The sequence below is a fragment of the Chionomys nivalis genome, chromosome 8 (assembly GCF_950005125.1).
Source record: "Chionomys nivalis chromosome 8, mChiNiv1.1, whole genome shotgun sequence".
NCBI lineage: Eukaryota > Metazoa > Chordata > Mammalia > Rodentia > Cricetidae > Chionomys > Chionomys nivalis.
The window spans coordinates 13,012,609-13,031,899 of NC_080093.1; the positions used below are offsets into that span (position 1 = coordinate 13,012,609).

At 45.2% G+C, this 19,291-nt stretch overlaps 1 protein-coding gene across 2 annotated transcripts in view; it reads left to right on the forward strand.

Annotated features, from left to right (window-relative positions):
• The first annotated feature begins 1,891 nt into the window (after nt 1-1,891).
• Nucleotides 1,892-19,291, forward strand: part of Stn1 (STN1 subunit of CST complex) — a 39,556-nt gene continuing 22,156 nt past the window's right edge. Inside the window, exons 1-4 of one of the 2 annotated variants that reach the window (XM_057778509.1) lie at nt 1,892-2,203; nt 2,611-2,801; nt 12,750-12,845; nt 17,824-17,892. In XM_057778509.1, the coding sequence (XP_057634492.1) occupies nt 2,648-2,801; nt 12,750-12,845; nt 17,824-17,892 (319 nt within the window). In that variant the 5' untranslated portion in view covers nt 1,892-2,203; nt 2,611-2,647. The remainder of the gene's footprint in view (nt 2,204-2,610; nt 2,802-12,749; nt 12,846-17,823; nt 17,893-19,291) is intronic. The other variant, XM_057778508.1, reaches the window with a different exon arrangement.

Below are 19,291 nucleotides of genomic sequence, written 5' to 3' on the forward strand. Positions count from 1 at the left end.
GTCTGGATTTTCTTGGGCATTTTAAGGGGAACTGGGCACTAGAATGCCGCCTTGGGCTGTTGTGAATCTTGATAGCATTTGTTCAGATCTTTATAGGCCAAGGTTGAGGCCTAGCTGAGAGGAGCCTGATTAGGGTTTGATCAAGAAGAAAAATCTTGATCAGCTATGAACTTCAAAGAGAAAATCATGGGCAAGTAGAGGAAACCCAGCTCTACTTGAGAATCACAGTTAAAGCAGGCTGGTTTGAGCTTTCAGGTTTTTGACACAGACAGTTCAAACTCACTATTTTCATGAATCTGCTAGAATCTTCACTTTCAGGAGAGAATTATAAGATCTTTCAAAACAATGTCTATAAAACTCGAGTTATTTCACGCCAAGAAGTCAAAAGAAAGGTTCCCTATTGACTTTTTAAATGTCTGCTTTGGGTGTTGTGAGGTGCTGTGCTGGGGCCTGCAAGGCTGCTGATTCTGGGAGCACCCATTGATGATTCCTGGGAGCCTGGGATCTTTACAAAGCTTCCCTGAATCCCTCACTGGGGTTCTGCAATCGGAAATCCTACTATACGGCCCACCACAGCTTCTTTACCACCCGGTACTCCGAAGGTGCACTCCCCTCCAAAGTGTCCTTCCATCTCTGTAAAAGATGACAGCAGGGGAATCTGCTTCTATTTCTACCACTGGGTGTGGCCCTCCCTGAGGTTGGCCGTAAACCCAGTCCCCAACAGCTCTTACCCAGCACTCTGTCCCTGAGAGCCCTAAGAGTCATTCCTGAAAACACCTCAGGTTCTGAGCACATCTAAGAGCCCTTTTCTTCTTGGGTCCCACCCTAGAGCAGACGTGTGCTGTCTGGAGAATGTCACACAACCTGTCTGTCTCTACCTGACAGGTAAACTGGGAGCCTTAGTCTTACTGGCTGTGTTTCCTTGGGGAGAGCCTGTTCTAGTAGAGAGGGTTTTGACTTAACAGATCTTGAACTCCACAGACCCAGCTGTTAAGTGCCATAGACTCTGGGAGCTACTGTGTTTTTCAACTCCTTCTGTGGCCAGGGTGGTAACTGGATGCCGAGGTTCTAATGACACACAGTTTCCATTCCAACCCATGAAGTTCTTTCTCTGATAGTTTAGCAATGATCTCTTTGGCCACCTGCCTCTTTTGCCGTTGGAGTGACCTGCCCTCCCCCTTGTCGTGTCAGAGTCCCTAGGAGGTAGGAAGAACTCTCACCATTTCCTGCGTTGTGGTGACACAGCTTCTTTATTTATAGGAGCAAAACCGCTGTGGACAGGGCTCCATCAAGGTGGTCATGGTTTGCAAAAACGCCAGGCTCTCAAGAGTTCTTAAATGTACAACATCCCGGACTGAACCTTACGGAAGTGGAAAGAGACAAACCGTATTCTGTCTTATAGGAATGGTTTCCGTTAGAGACAAGACCTCACATCCACTCTGGTCTCAAGTTTAAATCCTAACATCTGCAAGCGGGACACCCAACGGCGTGTCAGTGGGTCATTTACCAGCTGTGAAGAAACATGTAAAATACTCCATTGCTTCATTTTGTTGTTTGTTGGCTTAATAAGTCAGGGCAACCCCCTGCTCTAATAAAAAAAAAAAAAAGATTTGATCCAGTCCCAATTCCTAGGAACTGTCATAGGAAATCGAAGCGACAAACGTTGACATGGAAGGCGGGATTTGAGTTGCAGGAATTCCTGGGCTGGCTCCAGAATCTCCCGGATTAGTCAGTCCTGAAGCCAGCGCCGAGGCCCCAGGAGAGCCTGCGCTGGGCTCCGACCTGAAAAACTGTGTGGGCGGAGCCTATGCGCGACAGTGGTTGTGGTCGTCCAGCAGACGTCGGGGGCGTGGCCTCAGCGGGAGGGGCTGAGCGGAGGGGTTGGCGGTAGCTCGGCCCGGGTGGCGGGAAGGAAATGCGCCAGCTGCGCTGTGCTACGTCCGATCTTCGTTCCTTTTCGTAACCGGAACTGTGGCGGCAATATTGTCCATCTGCTCCTGCTTCGGGAAGGGCTGCAAACTGCTTGAATTTTGTTTCCTTTTCCTTCCTCCGCTCTTCCCGGAAGGTGAAAGGTCGAAGCGTGAATAGACCCATCTCCAGGACCCCAAATCCCTGGCCACACGGGCGCCATTACTCTCCGGACTCATTTGTTAAAGCTCTTTTTGGGGTACGCCTGTGTGGATGGTTATCCCCAAAGTGAAGAGTGAGTGCTTAGGCTCTGGGGTTGTAGCTCGGTTGTAGAGGGTACTTGCCTAGCGTGCACGAATCCCTGCGTTCAATCCCCAGCACTGCATAAAGCAGGCGAGTCTGTGCACGCCTGTACTCCCAGCACTGGAGGAGGAAGCCGGAGGATCAGTAGTTATCCTCAACTACACAGCTAGATTAAGGCCAGCCTGGGCTAGCCGAGGCTTTCTATGGAAAGAAACTTGGGTGTTTGACTGGTTCTGAGTTGGTATTTCATGGGAATGAGCCTCACACAGGGCCTCCTTTTTCACCCGCAAGGCATAGAGCTTGACGGGGTGCCAAGGCCCTGTTTTACCTTCCTAAAACTTCTGGATAATCCTCACCCACACTGAACACTCTGAAAACTTATTTTTATGTCTCTTATAGAGCCTTGGCTCTGAAGCGTGCTTCTCAGGGTTAGGGGATGCCGCAACCCAGCCTCTTGATGCAGTGTGAATCCAGTTCAAGGGAAGAAGAGATCCCGTCCCTCTTTTGGGGTTTGGATCCTGTGTTTCTAGCCTTTGCAAAACTCTACATCAGAGATATCCTGGAGATGAAGGAATCCCAGCAAGTGCCAGGTATGTGGCCAGTCAGACTAATGGATGCCCTATGTTGCCCCCACCAGCTCAGTTTCCCTGAAGATACAAAAAACTGGGGCCTTAAAGCATCTGGAAGAGCCTTGCTCAGATTTGAAAGATATCAAGCCTCAACCCTTGAAGGAGTTTATTTCTGTGCTTTTTCTGCAAATTAAAGAACAATCTAATTTTTTGTTTGTTTGTTTTTTCGAGACAGGGTTTCTCTGTGGTTTTGGAGCCTGTCCTGGAACTAGCTCTTGTAGACCAGGCTGGTCTCGAACTCCCAGAGATCTGCCTGCCTCTGCCTCCCAAGTGCTGGGATTAAAGGCGTGCGCCACCACCACCCGGCCTAATTTTTTTTTTTTAAGTTAAATAAAAGTTTGGGGGCGCAACCTTTGCACTGAGGTCCCACTGTTTCAAACCCGATGTAAGTAATCCCAATACTTGGTAGGTGGAAGTAGCTCTGATCAGGGGTTCAAATCCAACAAGGGTTACATAAGATCTTTTCTCAATAAAAAATAAAGTATTCCATACTTTAAAATACTTAGGTTCTTTTCCTTGGGCCTGCTCTTGAGTGGACAGATGACTGAACTAGTCAGGCTTAGCTTGCTACAGTTCTTACCTCTCTGGGGATGTGACCCACTTTCTGCAGAGCTTGGGTGTCCTCTTTATAGAATGTGGGGGTTGGTTTTGGTTTGAGTTCATCTCAGTCAGTATAATGTAAATTTCCGGGCGGAAGGACATCACCTGGCTTGCCAAAGTGCAGCAACAGCATCTGTTGCAGTAGGTGGGCCCTTGAGACCAATGAAAGGAGCAAAGCATTGTGTGTGCAAATACATGTTCATGGAAGCCACCTGGGTGTGCTTCCAGGCATCTGCCTGGATTTTTTTTTTACTTTTTAAAAATCTTTTGCTTTTTATTGAGCTATACATTTCTCCCCACTCCTCTTCCTTCCTCCCTTCTCCCCTTCCACCTCACTCCCTACCCCCCCATGCTCCCAATTTACTCAGGAGAGCTTCTCTTTTTCTCCTTCGTAGGTGGATCCGTGTATGTCTCTTTTAAGGTCCTCTTTGTTGTCCAGGTTCTCTGGGGTTGTGGACTGTAGGCTGTTCATCTTTTGTTATATGTCTAATATCTACTTATGAGAGAATATGTAGTGATAGTTCATCAGTATTTTAATAAATAAAGCATACCTGAAGATCAGAACACAAAACAGCAATACTAGTCAGTCACATAGGCCAGGCAGTGGCGGCACTTGCCTTTAATCCCAGCAGCCACACTAGTTAGCCACAGAGGCCAGGCGGTGGTGGTGCATGCCTTTAATCCCAGCACTAGAGAGGAATATAAGGTGGGATGAAACAGGAACTTGCTCTCTTTCACTCTGAATATTTCAGAGCTCTCTAGTGGCTTGGCTGCTTTTCTGATCTTCAGGCATATTATATTTGTCTTTCTGGGTCTCAATTATCTCACTGTGTTTTTTTTTCTAGTTCTGTCCATTTGCCTGCAAATTTCAAGATGTCATTTTTTACCACTGAGTAGGACTCCATTATGTAAATGTGCCACATTTTCTTTATCCATTCTTCAGTTGAGGGGCATCTAGGTTGTTTCCAGATTTTTACTATTATACATAATACTGGTGTGAACATAGTTGAGCAAATGTCCTTGTGGTATGATTGAGCATCCTTCTGGTATATTCCCAAAAGTGGTATTACTCGATCTTGAGGTAAATTGATTCCTAACTTTTGGAGAAATCGCCATACTGATATCCAAAGGGGCTGTACAAGTTTGCATTCCCACCTGCAATGCAGGAGTGTTGTTCCCCTTACTCCGCATCCTCTCCAGCACAAGCTGTCATCAGTGTTTTTGACCTTGGCCATTATGACAGGTGTAAGATGGTATCTCGGAGTTGTTTTGATTGGCATTTCTCTGATGGCTAAGGAACTTGAACATTTCCCTAAGTATCTTTCAGCTATTTGAGATTCCTCTGTTGAGAGTTCTCTGCTTAGGTCTGTACTCCATTTTTTTTTTTATTCAACTATTTGTTCTTTTGATGTCTAGTTTCTTGAGTGTTTTTTAATAATTTGAATATCAGTCTTCTATGTGGTTGGTGAAGATCTTTTCCCATTCTGTAGGCTGCCATTTTGTCTTGTTGACCATGTCCTTTGCTTTACAGAAGTTTCTCAGTTTTATGAGGTTCCATTTATTAATTGTTGTTCTCAGTGTCTGTGCTACTGGGGTTATATTTAGGAATTGGTCTCCTATACCAATGCGTTCAAGTGTACCTCCCACTTTCTTTTCTCTGAGGTTCAGTGTGGTTGTTTTTATGTTGAGGTCTTTGATCCATTTGGACTTGAGTTTTGTGCATGGCGACAGAGATGGATCTATTTTCTTTCTTCTACATGTCGTCATCCAGTTATGCCAACACTATTTGTTGAATATACTTTCTTTTCTTCATTTTATAATTTTAACTTCTTTGTCAAAAATCAGGTGTTTGTAGGTGTGTGAATTGCTGTCCAGGTCTTCGATTCTATTCCATTGTTCCTCCTGTCTGTTTTTATGCCAATACCAAGCTATTTTCATAACTGTAGCTCTGTAGTAGAGTTTGGAGTCAGGGATGGTGATGCCTCCAGAAGTTCCTTTATTGCACAGGATTGTTTTGGTTATCCTGGGTTTTTTGTTTTTCCATATGAAACCGAGTATTGACCTTTTGAGGTCTGTGAGGAATTTTGCTGGGTATTTCATTGATTCTATAAATTGCTTTTTGTAAGATTGCCATTTTTACTATGTTAATCCTACCTATGTAAGAGCATGGGAGATCTTTCCATTTTCTAATGTTTTCTTCTTGTCATACAGAGTTTTCACTTGTTTGGTTAGAGTTACACCCAAGATATTTTATAATATTTGTGGCTATTGTAAAGGGTGATGTGTTGACTGAGGTTTCTGTCCCACCTGGCCCTGCAGCCATTCAGTCCTAAATAAACACACAAGAGGCCTACATTAATTATAAACTGGTTGGTCTATTAGCTCAGGCTTCTTATTAACTAATTCTTACATCTTACATTAACTCATTATTCTTGTCTATGTTAGCCACGTTGCTTGTTATCTTTGTCAGCAAGGGATTCTCATCTTGCTTCTTCTGTGGCTGGGTCACAACTGCAGACTGACTCTTTCCTCTTCCCAGAATGCTCCTGTTCCTTTAAGGGAGTTTTTAATTTCTTTAAGGTGGCGCCTGTTCTTCAGGGGCCTCTCTTTCTCCAGTTGGTGTAGTTGGGGGTATGGCTCCGTTGATCGCTCCTCTAGTTGGAGGCAGGGCAGAGCGGCCTCTGGTTATTGATCTTTGAGATGCAGGGGGGCCTAAGGCTCAAGTGGCCACTCCTCTAGGTGCAGGCTCTTCTTACGCACAGTAGGTCATCACTGCGGCTGGGTATCGCATACAGAGACTGGCACTGGAGGCTGGCTGTGACATGGGTACCCAGAACTTCTTGCCATTGTCTCTGGAAGCCACCACTGCTGTTTTCACTCCACCGCCCCGCCCCCTGGCCCGGCCACTCACTGTGCTGCCGCTGCCCACGCTCAGATATTTTATTTCTAAATTGGATTTTTAATGTATTTTATTTTTATTTTATGTGTATGGGTGTTTTGTCTATGCACCATGTGTGTGCAGTACCCTCAGAGGACAGAAGAGGGGTCCCTGGAACTGGAGTTAACAGATGGTAGTGAGCCACCATATAGGTTCTGGGAATTGAACCCAGATCCTCTGGAAGAGCAGTCAGTGCTCTTAACCATTGAGCCATCTCTCCAACCCCTACTTTTTGGAGCAGTTGTTTGAGATAGGGTCTCTTCTGTGTAACCTTGGCTGTCCTAGAACTCGCTCTGTAAACCAGACTGGCCTTTAACTCAGAGATCTGCTTGCCTCTGCCTCCCAAAGTGCTGGGATTAAAGGCGTGCAGCACCATTGCCTGGCCACCTTTATTTTTTAAGGCAGAGACTTTTGCTGAATCTGGAACATATCAATTCAGGTAGGCTGGCTGGCTAATAAACTTGAAAGATCATTTTGAACCTCTGCTTGGTCCTCTACAGGGTTACAAGTATATGCAGACAAGCCAGGCTTCTATGTGGGTGCCGGTGGTCAGAATTCAGACCACGGCCCTGTGTGGCTACCGTACCATCTCCCCAGCCACAGCTTTTAAAATTAGAGTACTGGTTCCTAGAGAGATAATTGTCATGCCTAAACATTTAATAAACACATAGATTAAAATAATTTAAGTGGCTGTGGGTAGTTTCAGGAGTTTACAACTGTGCAGGCTGAGACGTTTGGTTAACGTCTTTGCTATTTTGTGACACTTTCCAATCAAGGACCTTCTTTAACTCAAGGTTTGAGTTTAAAAAAAAATAAAAAGCCAAGATTCATATCCACAATTTGAATGAGACGAGTTTATGCCGTTTGTTCAGTGTGCGTGGCTTTCTAAAGCCTTTTGTACAGAGTTTTTTTCCACCACATCTTCACTTCCTACTTTTTGTTGAACTTGCTCTGTGGATTTTCCCCCACTTGGAAGGCAGCCAGCCTCCTCCAGAGTTTTCCAGAATTATCCGATGTTCTTTATAGCTCATCCTCTTGGGAAGAAATTAATTCACACCAAATGCCAGCCTTGCTTAAAAGATCTGTGAGTGAGCCAGCATGAGGCAGGGCATCCCAGGGGGTTAACTCTTGCTGTGAGCAAAGGGTATGATGGTGGGAAATCCAGTGAGTGCCACCTTAGGACTCCACCTTCTCTGGTGAGACTGCTTCAGATGTCCATTTGTAAGAGGAAATCTCATGGATGAAGCGGGCATCATAGTTTTAGAGTGGCTTTCATGAGATTATGCTGTTCTTGAATAATCTTTTTGTACACTGTGAAGATACTTCATTCTGATTGGTCTAGTAAAAAGCTGAACAACTAATAGCTAGTCAGGATTTCTAGGCACAGAAGATGCTTGGAGGAAGGGTGTAGTCTCCTCATGACCCCACCCTTCTTCCTTCAGAGGAAGTTTCACATTTAGGATATGAGATAACAAGCCGTGATCCACGTGGCAGCATGTAAACTCATAGAAATTTACATTATAAGAGCTAGTTAGAAACAAGCCTAAGCTATCGACCAAGATTTCATAATTAAAAATAAGTCTCCATGTCATGATTTGGGAGCTGGCTGGAGGGACAGAGACTAACTATGCTATCCTGTTGGTTTTCACGAAGGTAGGAAACCCCACGCTATTCTAGGTCTGGACTTGACTTGGTTTACCATAAGGAGAATACTGTGAGCCATGTGTGACACACAGTTGTAATTCTGGCCCTCAGAAGGTGGGGGCTTGAAGATCAAGTGGCACACGCCTTTAATCCCAGCACTTGGGAGGCAGAGGCAGGTGAATCTCTGTGAGTTCGAGACCAGCCTAGTCTACAAGAGCTAGTTCCAGGACAGGCTCCAAAGCCACAGAGAAACCCTGTCTCGAAAAACCAAAAAAAAAAAAAAAGAGTTCAGGGTCATCACTTCTCAACTACCTTCAAGGCTAGCTTGGTCTGCTACAGAAGACACCAGTTCTAAAACCAGGACAAGAGGGGTGTGATGTATTCCTCTATCCCAGCACTTGAAAGGTTGCAGAGGCAGGCAGGTCAAATTTAAAACAAGCAAACAAAACGTCTGTGACTCCATAAAATTTAGAAATATTTAATGACAAAGAATATCTACAACAAAATAGCGAAGGTTAACAATAGCAATAACAAAAACAAAGCGGGAAACAAAAGTGTTCTGTATTAATGAATTTGCTTGCCCTTTGTCCTTGGTCCTGGCGCAGAACCTCAGTCTTTGGAATTTCCTGAGTGTAGGAGTGTCTTTGTCACTGGAGGTGGGGGCCACACCTTAGTTTATTCCGATGAAAGTGTTATCTTGGGCTGCTAGTTGAAGAATGAACCTATCTGTTTCCCAACCTTATGAATGGAGAGCTGGAAATCAGCCTGACCCCCAGGAGGTTGAGGTCATTCCATTCATTCTTGTGACCAGTGAATCAATGGTACCCAGACAATGAAAACCCACTATAACCTGATGTTTAGACTTGAATGAGCGACCCTGGTTAGTTAAGTATACTCTGTCAGAGGGTGATGTGTCCCGAGAGTCTCTGAACCTTCCACACCTTCCTCTGTTCTTTCTTTATTTGGCTGACTCTGATTTGTGGCCTTTGCTATAAAATTGTGATCTTGAAGTCTGACACCCTCCTGAGTTTTAGCTAATTATCAAAGCTGAAGGAGGCACAGAAGCAGCTTTGTAACTAGCCAGACAGGATTCCCGCAGAGCCTGAGGCTAGGAGAGAGTGCCCTAAACCGGTGAAACCCAACTGGCTACCGTTTGGTTTGCCTTGTAAGATACCATCTCCATAAATCTGAGCTTTGGGTTTGGCTGGTGGAAATGTGAAGGTTGTGATATTTAGGTGGGTGGTTTATTTGTTTGCTGATTTGTTCTATGCATTAAAAACTTTGCTTGTGCCAGGTGGTGGTGATGCATGCATGCCTTTAATTCCAGCACTCGGGAGGCAGAGGCAGGCAGATCTCTGTGAGTTTGAGGCCAGCCTGGTCTACAGAGCGAGTTCCAGGACAGACTCTAAAGCGTGTTATGCAGATAAACCCTGTCTCAAAAGCACAAACAAACAAAGCCCTCTTTGCTTGTGTGTGCAGGATACCCTACCCTCCCTGTAAGAGAGGATTTCACTATGTAACCCTGCCTGACCTGGTTGATACTCATCATGTAGACCAGCCTGGCTTTGAACATTTCTGATTTTCTTTCTTGAGTACTTTTTTGGGGGGGAAGGGGTGAAGACAGGGTTTCTCTGTGTATCCTTAGCTCTCCTAGACTCACTCTATAAACCAGGCTGGCCTTGAAACTCAGAGAGCCACCTGCTTCTACCTCCCAAGTACTGGAATTAAAGGTGTGGGCCACCAACTGACTTATGAAAATACTTTTTAAAGACAGAAAACAGGCAATATCTTCCTGGGGTTGTGGATGTTTGTGGACAGTGGCTTAAAATCTAAACCAAATTTGCCAGTGACCTTGGCACTCTAAACCCTCACAGTTTGGCTTCCTCTTCTTGAGAGTCCGAGCACACAGGAGCTCTTGGGTGTAGCACAGATAGATACCCTGGATCTCCTAGGCCTCTGAGCTACATGAAAAGGCTGGAACATGAAGTAGGGGTAAGCCAGTGCATCTCTGTTTGATCATTTTCTTCGCTTAGCTCATTGAGTTTTTGTTTCTTTCCTCCTCGGTGGACAGCGCTGCCACCTAGAACCCATTGGCTGCAGAAGAGAGCTCTCTGTGGTGGAAGGAAGTGGGTCTCTCTTCCTTTCCCGTGTCGTAAGCCAGCTTGTAGAGGCCTAACTTCTTACTCTGTGGTTCATGTCTTAATATGCTTTGAGAAGTTTCCTCTGTGTTTTTAAGCAGTGTGTTTCTTCCTCGGCCATTTCCTCAGAGTTCCCTTCCTCACGCCCATGCAAACCATCTGTTCTTTGTTTGTTTTTGTAGCCCTCTATTGTTCTGTGATGCTCTCAAGAGTTCTTCTGCTGAGTCCTTTGGGACTAGAAGGGTTTTTTCAGCCTCAAGTGACTGCTCTTGAAAATGAGCCATTGTTAGTCCCCAAGGTAGACAGTTATAAGGTCCATATTTATCCTTTTTCAAGGAGGTATAGTGTATTCTCAAGTGAAAACCTATTCAGATTTTTACTGTTGCCAGATGTCATTTGTCGCATGAGGATTGTTGACCTGGGGACACTGGCTTGTGCATTAGTCTAGTCTTACTGCCTTGGAAACAGAGACTTCTGTCCAGCCTCTCTCCCCATTTTAAAGGTCAGAATATTCCAGCTGCTGACGTAGATCCATGTCATGCCCCGTCAGCCCAGGCGTTTGTGAATGGGAGCAGCTCTCTTTCAGGGGTGACGCTGTCACCTGGGCTCCTTCTTTCATGGGGCCTTGCCAACATCAGCTTCTGCCCTTCTGGGTTGCCGTAAGGACAGACTCCCGTTCACCAATTCATCTTTAGAAGTACACCCCCCATCCCCCCCCCAAAAATAGAGGTGCCAGCTCTGGGTTGAGTTTGCTGTGCTTCTTTCTCTAAGCCACCCCCACTTACCTAGTGTGCCACTCTGACAGGCTCAAAAGTGGCTTGTCCAGTCAGCCCATTCCCATACCCTGTCTTCAAGGGAATCCAGAGAACTGCTCGTCAGTAGTGGTCAGTGGAAAAATCAAGCCACAGTCTCCTAACAGATTGAAATCCAGAGGTTCTGACCTGCTGTGATGGGAGGAAAGAGTGGCCAAGTTGGGAACTCCTCACTACTAAAAGCTAGGTCCCACCCCTCGAAGCTGGAGAGTAGACCCCATCCTACAGGGAAAAAAACCCTAGATCAAGTCACAGAATCCCACCAGTCCCTGAGCTTGCCCAAGATCAGGCCATCCTGGAAAGCTTCCCATCAGAGCAGAGGCAGCTACCTCCTGGGTTTTCCCTCCCAATGCATCTCTTGTGTGAGGTTTGTGTGCAGTGTGATGTTGTAGTATTCCTTGGCTCTCAGCTGCCAGGAAACCTTTCTCCTCTTAGCTGTAACACACAAATACCTGAAGCAGTCGTGGCTTCTTTGTTTACAACCCATATATTTACTTACAAAGGAAAAGGCCATTTGAAAACGCAGATGTGGAGCATAGAGAGGGGGCCTGGTGTTTAAGAGTACAATTCAGATTTGGTCCCTAGCAGCCAGTTGCCCACTGCCTCTAACTTCACCTCCGAGGAATGTGACACCCTCTTCTATGGGTATCCTCATCCACATCCACACATATAAATAAAAACAACAACAACAACAACAATAATTCTTTAAAAATAATGTATTACCTTCAAAAATAGAATTAATGAAGATGAACGTGTATATGTCATTTGCGTCTGAAAGTGAAGAATGCAGGCACTATGGGAGGTTGAAAGCAGAGAGGCTACTACTTGGGAGCCGGTGAGTGTGACAAGTATGTGCAGAGCCCCACACGGGAAGCTTGAGTAGGATTTGGAGGCTTTGAAGCTCCAGGAAGCCCTGGGAATGAAAGCTGGAATTAGGAGCTTGTGACTTCTGGAAGGCCCCAGGTCTGTGCTCCTAGGCCCGGGGAGAAAAGCTGCTGGGTGTCGGTGGCAGCTCCCATCTCAGGTCTCTGCGCTGGGGGAAGCTTGTCTCCCCACATCTGGATAGCCTGGGTTTTGCAAACAGTGTTTTAAGAAGTTCTCGAGCTGTGGTCGGCTAGCCCCGGTGGGCAGTGCTTTATCTTCTCCTCACTGGTTCGTAGAAGCGATGACTCGTTTCTTAGAAAACTTCTGGTTAAAACCATGGGGCTGGAGAGGGGGCTCAGAGGTTGAAAGCCGTTGCTCTTGCAGAGATCCCTGATTTGAGTCCCAGCACCTACATGGTGGCTTACAACCATCCATACCCCAGTTCTCGGGGATCTAATAGTGTACTGCATACATGCAGGCAAAAATTCATACATGTAAAGTAAAATAAATAAATCTAAAAAACTTTTTTGAAAAAAGCCATAGCTTCCTTTGTAGTCACTCAGATGCATCTGTATGCGAATGCCATCCGGTGATAACGACGCTGCGGCCCTGTGAGCCTTAGTCAACGAAGCACAATTCCTATTCACAGTGGAAAGGGAATTAAGCAACCCGAGTGGGTGACCCTGCTTTTCCCTGTTGCTCTAGTTCAGGCTCTCAAGAGCCTAGTTCTCTGCTTCTGCTCCTTGGAAAGGCCACTTAACTTCTTGGAGCCTGTCATGTGCCCAGGACTGACTCTTAAGGCTGGAATTTGGACACCCAGCATGCCACTGACTTGTGACACCCTATGCCCAAGAGACATTTACTGCAAGAAAATGTGGTTGTGTTGTCTGAACTGCTTCTTCTTGATTTTTAGGTATATATATTTACAACGGCCATCCAATAAGACGGGTGGATATCATGGGAACTGTCGTTGGCGTGAGAGAAAAGGATGCTTTATACAGCTATGCAGGTAAGAGCAATCGCTTCTGAAATTGAGTTTATTATATAGTTAGTCCCCACTCAGCTGAAAGTTGAATTTTGAGCAGCCCTTATGTTTGCAAGCAGCCGGGGGCCTCACAAAACCGAGCGCTCTGTGGAGAGGCTCTTAGAGTTCTGTGTCTGGGCGAAGTAAATGAGGCCACAGGTAAGAAGGAAACTGGTGAAGCTGCCAGGTACCGGCTGCTGGGGAGGGAGGAGGCGGAAGAATTGAAATGCAGCAGTGTAGGGTCACTGATGGTCGGAGAAGACACCTGACACCTGGAACACAGCTGTGCAGAGCCAAGGGCAGGACTGCGTTTAGAGTGAGCGATCCCTTTGAAAAGAGGCCCAGTCAATGTAAAAATAGACCTATTTAGAAGAGGGTAAAAGCATTTTTAAAAGATTCATATTCAGAACAGTCAGAGAAGTTAGAAAAAAAAACCCTGTTTTTCACTCAAGATGTGATTATCTGTTCTCGGACTTGCCTGCTCCTCATGATGGAAGTTAAAACAGGCCCTCTGGATTTTGGACACCAAAGAATTGCTAGCACCTGCTTTAGTGTAGTGTGTCTTGTGGCAGGGGTGGGGGCACGAAAGTGTTAGTGTAAATATCTTTTTCTAAAAGATTTTATTTTTGATTATTTGTATATGTGAGTGTGTGTGTGGTTGTGTACATGTGAGTCCAGGTGCCTGAGAAGGCAAGAAGAGGGTGTCAGATTTCTGCCCCCCACAACAAGTTGGGGTTAGAAACTGTGAGCCACCCAGTGTGGGTGCTGGGAGCTGGGACCCAATTCTGCTCCCCTGGAGAGCAGGAAGGGCTTGGAACTCCTGAGCCATCTCTTCAACCCCAATACAAGCATCTTAATTTGTCACATCGTCACATTCTCTGAGCAGCTCCAACATGCTCAGACCTAGGAGGCCGTGGTAGATGTTTGGAGGGAAGCGTGATTTGATTTGCAGACCTTTGCCCTGATTGACATCATCACCTTTTGTGGCATTGCCTGTGGATTGCTTTCTTGCTGTACATGTTGAACTTTGTGTCCAAGAATGTTTGATTGACATTGTCAGTATTGTTGCATCTCTCCAACATCTACCATCTCCAGCACTCACAAGGACGGTGACTGTCCTTGTGCTTATAAAAGAACATTTGAGCCGGGCGGTGGTGGCGCATGCCTTTAATCCCAGCACTCGGGAGGCAGAGACAGGCGGATCTCTGTGAGTTCGAGGCCAGCCTGGTCTACAAGAGCTAGTTCCAGGACAGGAACCAAAAGCTATGGAGAAACCCTGTCTCGAAAAAATCAAAAAAAAAAAAAAAAAAAAAAAAAAAAAAAGAACGTTTGAGGTCTCTCTCTCTCTCTATCTCTCTCTGTGTATGTGTGTGTGTGTGTGTGTGTGTTTTAGATCTTGCCAGGCATCCCTCTCCTGACTTTCTCCAAGACAACTCAGCAAGCAGGTGCTATGCTCCTGCAGTATACCCAGCTGTGGGCAAGAGCATTGTCCGTAGTACAATACAGTACTTCTCTCCAAGTCCCAGGGATGACATCATCATGTCTTTCAGTTACAAAGCACTTTTTACAGTCATCATTTCTTATTATTCTCCCCATTTTGTTTAGAAATAGGAAGAACAAGTATTTTCATTTTGTGGCTGAGAAAACTATGACTCACTCAACTCTCTTAGGTTCTCTTTGGACGGCTAACTGGCCCCAGTGTGACTGTTGTCTGTGTAGCGCTCACATAGCTTTTCTCACCCATATCGCTGCATTTCTCCAGGCTCCCCTGACCCCAGTCATCTGGGGTTGATATTTTTAGATCAGATATAGGAAACTGGTGGGGATTTCAGTTCTGGCTTGAGAATTGGGTCTGCTTTAGGGTTGTGACATAAAGGGATTCACTTAACTCACTTCTGCCCCACAGAAACATTTCAGGTGCTAGGTTTGGCTCTTCCCTAAGCAGCCTTTCCCTCAAGTGGGTGTTGTGAGAGCCTGACACATCTGTGGGCTGCAGGAAAACAGCAATGTGCAAGTACTTAAGAGCAGAAGGCTTTGGTGCTTCAGTTCTTGGGTGGCTAGTTGAAGCCGAGAGCCACTTTTCTCCCTGCCGTCCACAGGCCCAGCCTGGCTCTCCTTGTGTGCTCTGACTCGCTGCAGGCATGTCCTATGGCGTCTCTGCCCACACTGAGTCATCCTGTAGCACACTGGGGGAAGGATGTGGTGTAGCTTTGCAATGCTTCTCCTCTTCCAGGTCGCTCGGCAGCAGGCCTCAGGAGCCATGCTACATGAGAAGTTACCGGGGTTTGGTGGCAGTACCCGTAGAACACAGAGCCCCTGGCAGCAATTTAAGCTCTGATGTGGCTCTCGAGAGGCTCAGGGTAGGCCAGGATAACCTCACATCCTCTAGAACAAATGTTCACTCACTTGCTGTTGGTCTTGCTTCCAATATAAATAAACATTTTCAGCCAGCTACTGTGGTTCCTGCCTGTAATCCCGGCACTCATGAAGCTGAGGCAAAGGATTGCTGTAGATCTGAGACCAGCTGGGGCTACGTAGTAAGTCCAAGCCAGCTACAGAGTAAAGACCTGCCTCTTTTTGTTTTTGAAATTTATCTAACAGTTAATGTTGGAAGGAGGCCATAGTTGGTTCTTGGCTACTCAGCCCGGAAATAATCACACAGAAACTGTATTATTTAAAACACTACTTGGTCCATTAGCTCTAACTTCTTATTGGCTAACTCTTACATCTGAATTTAACCCATCTCCATTAATCTGTGTATCGTCACATGGCTGTGACTTCCCAGCAAAGTTTCAGCATATCTGTCTACAGCAGAGGCTCCATGGCTTCTCTCTGACATTGCCTCCTTTCTCTCTGCATTCAGTTTAGTTTTCCCCACCTACCTCTATTCTGCCCTGCTCTGCTATAGGCTCAAAGCAGTTCTTTATTAACCAATGGTATTTACAGCATACAGAGGGAAGTCCCACATCAAGTTAATGTTCATACTGATTGTAGGTGTCTTCTCCCATATTGCAAAAGATTCTGCTACTAACATTTAATATCTTAAAATCATTTCTCTTGAAATATACTGTTTAATTTATATATATATATATATATGATTTATAAGGTATATATGGGGCTTTGTGTTTTACAGTGAAGCATGTGTATCTTTCAGCAGTGAGGACCAAGGTCTTCATTAGTCTCCTATGCTATGTTGTTGCAGTTTATTTAGCCAACTACATATTTGTAAACATTATGTTGCTCCTATTTCCAGTGCTACAAGCACTGCTTTAGTGAGCAGTGTCATTCAAGATGTAGATACCTGTGTGCCTGTTCTGTCTTTCTCTGTGGAATAATCTATTAGAAGTCATTGCCAAGTCAAAGGGTGTGTGCTCTTAAAAATCTGACGCATGCTTCCAGTCTTGCTGTATAACCCAACTTACAGCCAATGAGGGTATTGGTATTTTCTTATTTGTTTTTGTATTGGGGATTGAACCCAGAGCCTCATGCATGCTAGGTACATGATGTACAACTGAGCTATATCCTTACCCTGGATATCAGTGTTTTTAACTGTCAATCTAGCAGTTGAGAAAATATTTAAATGTGATTTTTTTCCATGGCAATTACTGGATTTAGCATACTGACATTTATTTATTTGCCTTGCACGTTTTCCATGCATTGCACATCCCTTTTCTTTGGTTCTACTTCTCTTGTGGTCTTGGTCCTTTTCTCACTAGCTGGTAGGAAATCTAGATATTAAAGTAGTAACCGTGTATTGGAAAAGTTGCTATCTGTTATTGGTTTTAGGTCAGCAAATATATCAAGCTTTGTTTAATGAGTTACAATTTTCAGATTTTGCTTAGAAAGTCTTTTTTCTCCAGTTCTAAATCCAGAGCTTAAAGACAGTCCCCATAGCCACTTCTCACACCATTCACCTATTATGTTAACAGAATGGACTTATTCACTGTAAGGATAGCCTAATCTTCTTTCTACATTGACTTAAGCCAACAATAAGACATTTCCTCCTCCTATTCTATGTTGTGTAGGCCTTTAACAACAATCTGCTTTTTTCTCTTTGCTTTGATTATGAGGCCCACTTCTCTGTGCTTAGCAACCTATGTTTGGAGTTTGTCAGAATTCAGGCATGGAGAAGATCCTCCTTCCCTCAGCAAAGATCTCCAAGTTCCTTTGCAGTCACAAATCCAAGTCTCATGGAAATTGTTTGATTCTTTTTTTCCTTTTGGCATTATAAATAAAATAAACCAGACCAGTTCTATTTTTGTGGCCAGAGTATAATTTTTTTCTGTTATGAAGATAAAGTTGGGTCCTTCTGGGACGAGCTTGATCATCCTCATACCCCTGTGGAGGCCAGGACCGGGCAGAAGCTTTTCCACAGAGAAGCCTCTGTGGAATGTGAACCACTTTGCCTGGGCAGTGAGCGAGCTAGTAAGAGTAGAGGTGACAGAGGGCTGAGCCAGAGTGCCCATGCCTCCCACCACAGAGCATGGCTACTTTCTTGTTTTAGAGAGAGAGAGGAGAAATGCAGGTTATGGATGTGGGCACTCGCTCACTTCCTGAGGATGCACCGCTACCAGACCAGATAAGATTCGGCACTGCCATTGCGGTAGGCTGAGGGAGACGCTGACGGTGCTTACAGGGAAGCAGTTCAGACTGGTGTGCAGTGAAAGGTTGCTCCTGACGACAGAGGGAGAGTTTTTGCTTTGTTTTGTTCTTTTTGTTAATTACATTTTTTCATTTATTTTACATCCTGACTGCAGTTCCCTCCCCTCCTCTTCTTCCATTTGTCCTCCCTCCCCTGCCTCTCTCCTCCCCTCCATCTACTCAGAGGCAGAATGTTTTTAAGAGAGTTGCTCCACTGGGCTGTTGGAGCTGTCGTCTTTCAGGATGGCTGAATGCAATGAGGACACGTGGATTGACCAGCATGCCCAAGTCTCTCACCTACCTGTTGATGCTTCTCTTTCAGTGGATGACGCCACTGGAGTTATAAACTGCACCTGCTGGAAAAGGTTGAGCAGTACCGAGTCTCCACCAGGTAATTACACTCGCCACATTCCTTTGATTGTCCGAGAAACAAACGATTTTGTTCAAGGGAGCTCATCAAACAACTGCCAGTGTTTTTACACTAAGTTATTGACGGGTTACATTGGTGACCCTGGCGCACTGTCCCCAGAGCTTTGACTGGTGGTTGCGTTGGTGGCCCTGACACACTGTCCCCAGAGCTTTGACTGGTGGTTGCGTTGGTGGCTCTGACACACAGTCCCCAGAGCTCTGCTGCTCTGGGTGGAACCTGGTGCGATAGAGGGAAAGGGCAATTGCTTCTCTCCTACCTGCTTGGCCATAATTTTCTCCTAAGCATAGGACATGAGACAGGATCCCTGGAATTTCTACAGTACAGTTTTTACCTCAAATATTTTGCAAGTCAAGATATTATCATCTAATGACCCATCAGCTCAAAATCCTTGACTAAAGATTTTGAAGATTGTGTCTCCAACATGGTTGCCGTGACACAGATTTTCTGAAAACTCTATCATGCTCAAACAAGCAGGAATCCAAACCTTTGATAGGATAGGGTTCCTTTGGAAGTTAATGTAAATCTTAAATTTTTTTTTTTTTTTTTTTTTTGATTTTTCGAGACAGGGTTTCTCTGTGGCTTTGGAGCCTGTCCTGGAACTAGCTCTTGTAGACCAGGCTGGTCTCAAACTCACAGAGATTCACCTACCTCTGCCTCCCAAGTGCTGGGATTAAAGGCGTGCGCCACCACCGCCCGGCTCTTAAAATTGTATTTTGAACACATTGACTAACCAGAGCATTTGGAATTACGTGAATATATTTTTATGATGCTTGGGGTGTGTGTGTGTGTGTGTGTGTGTTTGTGTTGCCAGGGCTAAAATCTAGGGCCTTTAAACATGCTGGGCAAATATTCTTACCATGAATTTATAGACCTGAGCCCTCTTGGGTAATTTTTTTAGGTTTATTTATCTTATGTGTATGGGTGTTTTACCTGTATGTGTATCTCTGTAGCACATACATGCAGTGCCTACAGAGGCCAGAAGAGGGTGCTGTGTCCTCTGGAACTAGAGTTACAAAGGACTGTAAGCTACCATGTTGGTGCTTGGAACCCAACCTGGGTCCTCTGCAAGAGTAGAAAGTGCTCTTAACCACTGAGCCATATCTCTGGCCCCTTAAGTAACTCTTAAAGTTCTCTTGCAGAGAACTCATGTTCAGTTCCCAGCACCCATGTGCTGACTTGCAGCCATTCATAACTCCAGTTCCAGGGGATCCAAAGCCCTCTTCTGTTTTCCCCAGGCACCAGGCATGTATGTAATACATACAAATTCATTCAGGCATTAGTACACATAAGAAAATTATTTTTTTTTTAAATTAGGTTTTTCAAGACAAGGTCTGTGTAGCCCTGGCTGTCCTGGAACTCA